Genomic DNA, 9,873 nt, shown 5'->3' on the forward strand with positions numbered 1-9,873 from the left:
GACGTGCGCCTGGACACCGTGGGGAGCGACGGCTACCGCCTCTCCGTGACCCGGGCCCTGGCCGCCGACCAGGGCACCTACAGGTGCGTCGTCAGCGAGTGGATCGAAGAGCAGGGCGCCTGGCAAGAAATCCAAGAAAAAGCCGTGGATGTGGCCACTGTGGTGATCCAGCCAACAGGTGAGCTTCGGGGAATGGAGCGTTTAGACATGATCTTACTTTCTGGCCGGTGATGGTGTAAGAAGCAGATAACACTACGCTGGGTTGTACCTTAGTCTCATCATGAGAGGAGATGCTACATTTCAGGTAGGAGAATAGAAATGTTTTCTCATTCACCCATCATGGACTCTGTTTGTGGACTCCAGGTTCCAACCCTGCCCTGGAGTGCTGCTCTTTCTCTCGTTGTCAGCACCTGCACTGTCCATGCGGCATCTTCCTGCATTGTTGTGCTAAACAGCTCAAGGCTCCTGGGACAGTGGGCTGTGCCACCTGGGCGACCATGTTCCCCGCTGTGTGACCACTCCCCTCTTGCGTTACGAGTCCTCAGAACTGCTTCCTTTTGCTTCAGCCTGAATCCTTCCTGTTTCCCACAGGGGACCCCCTCCCCCAATCCCGAACATGTGGGAACGATGGTTAGTGGTGTGACAAGGTACTAGCCACTTGCAGAGACCTTTGCACAGAGAGCTGTACAGTTGAAGAGACATTCCTGCCACTGCCCAACCTAAGACCGTTTCCTCCGTGCGGACCGCCTGCAGCTGTGCGGACCACTTCTCCACACACCCGGCTCCCTTCTGAGCCGTCGTCCACCTCCAGCAGCTGGTGGCCGGCACAGGGCTCAGCAGTATCCCAGGGTCTCTGACCACAGTCATACGTGGGGCGGTGCAAACCACAGCACAGACTCAGGGCAACAGTTTCCATACTAACTCCTCTAAAGACTGACTCCCAGTCTGTCCGGTGAGGCTGCCAGGAGGTCACCGTTCAATTCCCAGTCAGGGCATATGCCCGGGTTGTGGGCTCCATCCCCAGTGGAGGGTGTGCGGGAGGCAGCCAATCAATGATTCTCTCTAATTATTGATGTTTCTGTCTCTCCCTCTTCCTTCCTCTCTGAAATCAATAAAAATAGATTTAAAAATAAAATAAAAAGACATCTTCAAATTACGCTTGGCCCCTATAAAGGGGCCTACCTGGAGAGGAGGAAGACTTTGGAGGGTAGGTGGAGGTGAGAAATGAGACTGAAATTCCTTTTTCTAATTACTATGCCCACCTCATTTTCTGTCTTCATCAAGGTGGGTCTTGAACTTGGCCTGCTACCCTTGTCTGAAATGTTGTCAGGCTTCGGAACTATCCATAGGAAAGCACTTCACTCCAGAGGGCATGCTCTGCGGGGCTGGTCCTGCTGGAACTGGCACCGGCCTCGGTCCGTGAGCCGCCTCCGACAGCAGTTGAAGCTGCGAGGCTCCTGCTAGAGGACCAGGACTGTGCCTCTGCTTCCTGTCCCCTCCCGCCCCCCCACTGGCCCCCACCCCCCGGGAGCTGTTGGCTATGTATCATCTAAAGCAGCTGTTCCCACAGCATTACCACGAGTTGAATGTTTTTCTACTCTGATTACAGATGTTCGACTTCTTTTCAAAAGCCCCCTAAATACAGTAAAATGTTTCCATGTAAAAAGCTGTGACAGGGGAATGCTGAAACCAGAGCTGCCTCCAGCCTATGGCTCCAAGCCCGGCAGCGCTCCTCCTAAATATAGGCCACTTTTCATCGTCCGGGCCGATGAGAGAGGGCGGCGGCTCGGGTAACCCCAGAATCATTGTTTTAGTTTGAAAATATATGCTTTACGCTTAACTTCAAGGAGGTACATCTCATGGAGTAAATGACGCGCTGTGTACGTTGCATTTTGAAGACGTGACTCATCCGGCGTACGGTCTGGTTTCACTTTCCCAGTCCTTCTGTTTAGGATTCTCCCCTCTTTGACCAAAAGATGGTTTCACCCTCGCTCCTACCCTCTAGCCCAGGGGTGGGCAAACTTTTTGACTCGAGGGCCACAATGGGTTCTTAAACTGGACCGGAGGGCCGGAACAAAAGCATGGATGGAGTGTTTGTGTGAACTAATATAAATTCAAAGTAAACATCATTACATAAAAGGGTACGGTCTTTTTTTTTTTTAGTTTTATTCATTTCAAACGGGCCGGATCTGGCCCACGGGCCGTAGTTTGCCCACGGCTGCTCTAGCCCCCAGTCCCCAATGAATAATATGTACCAATCCGAACAGAACCGTCATTTCCCTATAAAACGACCAGGTCTTACCATACACATGGAGAAAGTATAATTTTGGTTTTGTGATGCTCAGCAGACCTCTTTTCACACAGTAGTGTATCAGTTAAAAGCAGAGTTCCTGGAGGCAGGCAGCCTGGATTTGAATTTCACCTCTGCCACCTATTAGCTGTGTGAACTTGGGCAAGTTCCTTACCTTCTCTGTGCTTCAGTTTCCTTAGCAGTAAAACGGAGATAATAATAGTGCCTACCTCATAGGGTTGCTTTGAAGATTAATACTTATGAAGCACTCAGAACAGTATCTGGCACATAGTAAATGCATATAAATTTTTATAAATTAAAAGGGAGTGTGATACGCTTTATGAGTTTATTTAGGAAAAATTTCTCCAGCATTTACAGCTGTACAAGGCCTTCTCACTTTAATGCCATAAATAAGAACCTTCAAAGGAAATGATCTAAAGAGGGCACGGGGAAGGTGAAAGGGACAAACATCATCCAGATTATCAAGATGTACTTGTTTTTCATTTTCAAGTTCTGCGAGCCGCCGTGGGCAGGAACGTGTCTGTGGCTGAAGGCAAGGAGCTGGACCTGAGCTGCAACATCACAACCGACCAAGCGGATGACGTCCACCCCGAGGTGACCTGGTACTTCGGCAGGACGCCTGACCGCGCTGTGCCGGGCCCCCACGTGTTGGCACGGCTGGACCGCGATTCCCTGGTGCACAGCTCTCCTCACGTCGCGTTGAGTCACGTGGATGCTCGCTCCTACCATTTACTGGTTCGAGATGTTAGCAAAGAGAACTCCGGCTACTATTCCTGCCGCGTGGCGCTCTGGGTACCGGGGCATAACAGAAGCTGGCACAAGGTGGCAGAAGCCACGTCCGCCCCAGTGGGGGTGGATGTGACCTGGCTCGGTGAGTGGTTTGGAGGGTGGCTCCTACCCTCCCTGGGGTCGTCCCTCCTCGGGGGTATCAGGAGCTAGCGTTTCATGCTAGTTTGGCGTTCTCCGTACCAGGATGAGCGGCTTGGATAGGTCCCAAGCTGGGGGTGAAAGCAAAACTGGCTGAAATAGAATCTGGCAGGCAAGGGCAATGTTTAGATAATGTGGCCTCAGTTGAGAGGATAGAGTTTCCTTTTGTCGAGATTTGCAGGGTCCAGCCCTGCTCAATGGCCCTTTGAGACGGACCGTTGTGCAGGGGGACCGCTGTCATGCTTCCTGTCCTTCCCCGGCTCCTAGGTGCTCCCTGGCCAAGCCCCGTGCAGAGAGAGAGAATTCTGCAGCCAATGGGACACGTGTTTTTTTCACTGAATGCCCTAGAATCACCAAATGATTTCTTTGCAGATATACCCGTTACACAGAAGGGGCCTCCTGCTGCGCCAGCTCTCCTGGTGGGCTCTCACCCAGGCACAATGCTACGTCACCTGTTGATCCCCTTGCCACGCGTGTATACCAACTTGTCTTATATGTGAAGATCTTTGTCTTGTCATTTCTTTTTCACCACTTAGTCTTCCCCACCTCTTACTGTCCTAAATGCCGCCTGGCAAGACCCACTTTTCCTGGTTTCTGTTATGGTCTTGTAAGTAATTACAGGTAAACCTAGGCAGGATGGGGTCGAATGGAGTGTGCCTCGCTGTCCCCTCCATCATCACAGGGATGGAAGCAGGCCTGCCAGTCAGACCCTTCCCTGTCCCGCGCTCCAGCTCTGCGTCCCACGCCCGCTCAGAGCCCCGCTGGCGGCCTTTGGCATGGCTCTGAGTATTAGGAGAGAAACCTCTTCAAAGGCTAGGAAGTCACTTCCTCCTTTGTCTGATGCTAAACACCCCCAACTCATACTTGGCTCTTCCTTTGCCTTGAAATCTTCTTATGGGTTCGTGGGTCTGTGTCTTCCTAATAAGCCTTTTATTTGGCAAAGATGGGGAGTTGGCAAGTGGGGACCGAGGGGGCAGGGAGAGGACGAGTAATGAGAGTAAGCAGAAGGTACATCCAGTTCGGAGCGAGACTAGGCAGGGCGTTCGTCATCCCTGGTAGCAAAGCGGTGCTTTGATATCTGAAAGCGAAAGGAGCAGGGTTGATCTGGCAAGCTTTTGTCCCTGCCTCCTGAACCCCACGCAGGAGACGCGCTCTGAAGTTCTGAACTGGAACAATGTTGGCCCGGCTAGAACTCTCCTTAGCAACCTTCAAAATAAAACAGATGTTGTCAGCCCAGAGAAGGTTTTTCATCTCTGGAGCTGCTCCTCGGAGCATTGTGTGGTGCTGTCAGATCCCGGCGCCCCCTCTGCTCCTCCCTCTCCCCCTCCCCCTCTGACTCAGAATCACAGGCCCACAGCGGGTTTTTTTTTTAGAAAGTGCTGCCTGCTCCCCAACCTGAGGGCCCCTTTGAAGTGCTCCCGCATTGATCCAGGCATACCTGGGGGTGCCGGCACTGGAGGGGGGCTCTGGGAGGGAGCAAGCTCTTTTGACTGGAAGGGATTTGTTGGGGTCTGTTGTCTAAAGAGACTGAATTGTGGGAAACGGTTCAGTGATCAGCCTAAGGATCCAGTTGTTTTTCTGCAAAGTGCCAGCACCATTGTTGCGAAGTCACCTGTGTGCTTTTCCCTGCCTGGCGCCGAGGTGCACGGACCCCACACCTTGCGCAGCACCATGCACGTAACGGGCACTCTGTGAGCGCTGGCTGGCTGGCTGGCTAGATGAACCAGCGCCGGACACAGGGGCAGTGGTGAAGTATGTGCAAAGAAAGCATTGATGTTCTATGCAGAGTTTCAGAGCCATGTGCACCCGGTAAGCCTACTGGGAGTGGATGGCGGACGGCATAAGCCGATGGCCTCCTGCTCCTTTCTCCCTCCTGAGTCTCCCCTTCCCTGTGCCTGTGACTCACACCATCACAGCTGCTTGGACACTTGTCAGGAGGCATGTCCGGCTCGAGTACAGCAGCCGATCTTTCTCCAGAACCTCCCAGTTGAATAGCTGCCCAGAAACCCGTGGACCCGGCCTGACATGTGATTCTCTCTAGATACACAACATGCATGTGTGTGTATGTGGATACCATACCATGTGCAGCTTGGGGCCTGTAGAGATCACTGAGAGGCGCCCCAAAAAGACAGGAAGGCATGACCTGCCAAGTCCTCTGTTGGCATGGCTCATCTTACGGTGTGACTATGGCATGTTGTCGGCATAGGTCATCTTACGGTATGACTATGGCATGTTGTCATAAAAGAGTTCTTGAGACAGTTGGTTCGCTCTGCAGGTGTTACACAGAACTCTCAATTTGCTACTTGACATATTAAAAATGATCATCATCATTTATTGAACACTTACTGCCCGCCAGGCACCAGGCTAAGGGCTTTACATGCACTAACTTGTTAATCCCCGCCACAACCTGTGAGTGAGGTGCTGCCCTACCCGCCTCTGAAAACCATGGGTTTTTATTTTGCTTATGGTTTTGAGGGTCAGGCATTAGGAAGGGCTCAGGGGATTCATCTCTGAGGCACATGGCGACAGCTGGGACGGCCGAGATGGGGATTCCCTTCCAGATGGCTTTCTCATGCACATGTCCTGTGCTCCCAGGCCTCCCTCTGTCCCCATGTGGCATCTCATCCTCCAAGTCCGTTTCATGTGGCTTGGGCTTCTCACAGCACAGTCTTCTCAGGGCAGTCACACTCCTTACGTGGTGGCTGGCTTCCAAGAGGCAGGAAGTGGAAGTGCCCAGCCAGTTAAAAAGCTATCGCCAGGCAGGCCGGCGTGGCTCAGTGGTTGAGCGTCGACCTATGAACCAAGAGGTCATGGTTTGATTCCTGATCAGGGCACATGCCTGCGTTGCAGGCTTTATCCCCAGTAGCAGGTATGTAGGAGGCAGCCAATCAGTGATTCTCTCTCATCATTGATATTTCTTTCCTCCTCCTTTTCTGAAATCAATAAAAAATATATTTAAAAATAATAAAAGGTAACATAAACTTTTATGTGTGGAAATAAAGTATATTTAATTCAACAGTTTTATGTTTAAGATATTTGAATGTCAATGAAACATTTTTTGGTTTTGGGAAACCAAAACCAGCTCCCCTCCCAAAAGTCTAGAGCATAAGAGTCCTAAAAGCTGGGCCATTCTTGTCCTTCTCTGTTTGGGGTTGGTGCTCTGAGCAGATGAGGGGCTGAAACTGATTGGAACTTTCTCTCGTTCTATTGTGTTAACCAGACAGAGATCAGGGCAGTGACATGAATGGGTCTGGCAAGTCCAAGAGCATTTGTAGCAGCTGGGAGGACCTTGGTGTTTGTTTGTTTTTAAGAGGGTAAGAAAAGGCCTCTTTTCCTTAGGGTTTGTGTCCTACTTTTGAAGGGGAAAAAAAAGATTCAAGTTGGCTTGCAAAATGAATCACAATTTAAAGCAGGAGACATAAAAATAAAATCAGGATCAGAGGTTTAAAAAAATCAAAGGGTAGATAGCTCAAGGTAGTTGGGCAAATAAGTTGCTGCATTTGAACACTGAACTTGCCTCTGAAGTTTTGAAGAGTTGAGGCACAAATAAACGTGATTAGGCAGCCCTCCTCAGATAAAGGAAATCAAACGCAGGGAGACACACTTTCTCTTGGCACTGAATTTGTCATGTGCTTTGTTGTGTGAGGGGCATTGGATAACAGAAAGGACAGGGCTTTCCACTGTTCTTTCACAAAAGGCCCCGAGTGATTGTTTAAGTGGATGTTTCTTCTCTCCACTTTCTGTAAGAGCTGAGGGCCTAAATCTTAAGTGTGTGAAGGAGTTTCTGTAAGGAGCTGGGTTACTGTGGAGGACAATGTTGCTTTGTGTCCATGCGGTTTGGTGTATAGCTACAACTAGAGGGACTGGAGGAATCGCGGGTTAATCTGCATCTTAAGCCGTCTCTCTCTGCTGTGAGATGTCGGAAATGAGCCTTTGGCGCGAGTTGGGCGCTAATGAGTTGGTGGTTGAGCTCCCTGCCCCAAGTACCAGCTTCTGTGGTGTTAATTGGAGAGGCTTCCACGGGCTTCCGATCGATCGGAGAGCAGGGGAGGCAGAGTTGAGTTCTGCTGCTTGGGGGTAGGAACCTGATTTGCATCCTTCCCCACGAGAGGGCCGTCCCCTCTTCCAGCAGTGCGCCAGCGAGGAAGGTAATTATTTTTCTTTAAAAGGAGCTGTTAATCTGCTAAGTACATGGCAGAGACTTCAGCGTTCTGTGCCATCTACAGGCGATAGGAGTTAGACCTGCAGACTGTTAATAGGCAGCCATGATTAGCTGCCTGACCAGGGTTATCTCTGAAGGCAGAAGAGCCCATAGGTTAAGTGTGGGAATCTTGCTCTGAGACCCTCTAGGTGTGTCATGTTGGGTGTGTCACTTATGGTTTCTAAGCTTTGGTTTTCTGGGTTGCCTTCGCTGCATTTAAAAAGTATTTAGCATAGTGCCTGGTACTTAAGTGCTCAGTACATGTTCGTGCTGGTGGTGATGACTTACTGGTGTTGGGGTTCGGGGTGGGTGTCAACATGTAACATACTCTTCCCTACCAAGGTCTTAACCAAGTAAGACATAGGAGTCTGTCTTAGGGCATGGAGGAACCAGGAGTGTGTGTGTCCTGGAAGCACCCCTCCCAAGAAGAGGGGGTTGAGCTGACCACACCCAGTCCCTTTCCTGTCCCCGCCCCCAAATCTGGTAACTCATTCTTCTCTGGGAGGAGTCGAGTGAAGACTGAACAGAGCAAAACCACATGAGTATTAACGTTGTGTGGGGGACATAGCTGAACCATTCAAACGATATTACCTTTATGGCTCTGACATGGCTAAATCTAAATCCAGCTTTAGAACAGTGGTTCTACCACGGAGGGGTCAGATGTCCCCTCAAAACAACAGCCCCTTATTTGTAGGCTCCGTGTAAATGTTGGAGAATTTTGTTCTACACAAATGTGATAGTGGCAACTCTTTAGCAATTAGTCAACTTGCCCAGCTGCCTCTGAGATACCTGCCCGATGCAAGATAATGAAACCCCATCAACAGAGAGGACACTCCCATGTCCTCTAACTCAGGCAGCAGCCTGTTCTTCTGATGAGCTGTGCCAAGTTCACTACGCTTCAAAGGGGTATTAGAACATGGCCCTGTGGGCCACGGTCCAGATTAGTGCCTGGGCTGTTATCATCACTCGCGTATTCTGGGACGCAGCAGGCTCTGGGAAAGTGTTAATCACTGGGACGAGTAATAAGGTTGTGTAATTTGGTCCTAGTGGGAGGACCATGGAGCCAAAGCCCCGCCTGGAATTCTGCTCATACATACTGTGCAAGGCTGGACTCTTCGAACTTAACTCCTCTGGGCTTTGGTATTTTTTGTTTTGTTTTTCTTTTTATTGGATTTATTGGGCGATATACAATTTCAGGTGCACAGTTCTTCAGCCCATCATCTGTACCCTGTATTTGGAGTATGTTTTTTGTTTTCCATTTAGTGAACTGAAGTCCATTTAGGAAATGTGCCTGAAAATAGTGTCTATCTCATAAGGTCGCTGTGAAGAGTAAGCGAGAGTGTGGGGAAAGCGCATGGCATGGTGGGAGCCTGGCCTGTAGGAAGCCCTCGATAAATGTGTGTCGTTGTCATTGTCACATGGGGATAATGATACCTTCCTTATAGAATTGTGAGAGTGAACGCAGGTAATCTGCGAAAACCTGCAGCTACGCCCCTGCAGATAGTAGGCACAAAATATCTGCTTTGATAACTCGGCCAATGATTCTGTGAGCTCATTGTTTTGAAAGTTGTAACAAAGGAGTTTCATGACCCATATGCAAAGACCATGGTCTTTCATTTGAGGGGGGGCTCCTAGTGGTGGAGGCCATGGCTCCAGGAGGCGTGTACTTATGAACAGACACCGTCCAGGGCACCGGATTAGGGAGCAGACCCTTGCTTGTTGGAATGTTGGTGACGCCACTCCTCGGCCTCCGTGTGCTGAGAGAGGGCTTACTCACATGTGGTGCTATTGGAATAGAATTGGCTGAGAAATGTACACAGAAGTAGAAGGAACCACCAGCTTCAGTGATGATCAATATTTTGCCAATCTCATTTCATCTCTCTTCCCTCACACAGACACACTCACTTTTTTTTTCTTCAGGAAGAATTTAAAGCACATGTCAGACAGCGTGTCATTTTACCATTAAATACTTCAGTAGGCATCTTTAACTGATACGCATTTTTAAACATAACCACCATGGCATTCTTAGCAGATTTCTTGATGAGATCAAGCAGAATGCCGCGGTAATCAGTGGTGGAATGCTTCTGCCCAAAATGAGCATTTTTTATGCAAAATATGAAATGCAGTCCAATTCAGCAAGTGTGGCAATATCTTTTATGAACAAGGCACTGCGTGGGTAGCACATATGTTTGAATAGATAGGCAGTGCCTGGCCCTGTGAGGAAGGTCCATAAGACACAGCCAGAGTTCAAGGCCGTGTTCAGGTACAGTCCTTAGAGAACAGGGTGTCTGTGAACGTTTGTTGAATAAGAAGTGGGGGCGTGACAGGCTAGGTGAGCACAAAGGAAGAATTCTCTGTTAGAAGGAGAGGTGAGGTACGTGCACAATGGGCCATGGGGAACAGGCGCAGTCCCTGCCCACAGAGCAACACAGGA

General features: G+C 49.9%; 1 protein-coding gene across 1 annotated transcript in view; it reads left to right on the forward strand.

Annotated features, from left to right (window-relative positions):
- PTGFRN (prostaglandin F2 receptor inhibitor) overlaps positions 1–9,873 on the forward strand; it is a gene marked incomplete at its 5' end in the record, with an annotated part of 52,538 nt that overhangs the window by 25,513 nt on the left and 17,152 nt on the right. Inside the window, 2 exon segments of the mRNA XM_015563538.1 lie at positions 1–178; positions 2,802–3,182. Of these exon segments, the coding sequence (XP_015419024.1) occupies positions 1–178; positions 2,802–3,182 (559 nt within the window).

This window comes from Myotis davidii, unplaced genomic scaffold, assembly GCF_000327345.1.
Source record: "Myotis davidii unplaced genomic scaffold, ASM32734v1 scaffold217, whole genome shotgun sequence".
In the NCBI taxonomy this organism is placed as follows: Eukaryota; Metazoa; Chordata; class Mammalia; order Chiroptera; family Vespertilionidae; genus Myotis; species Myotis davidii.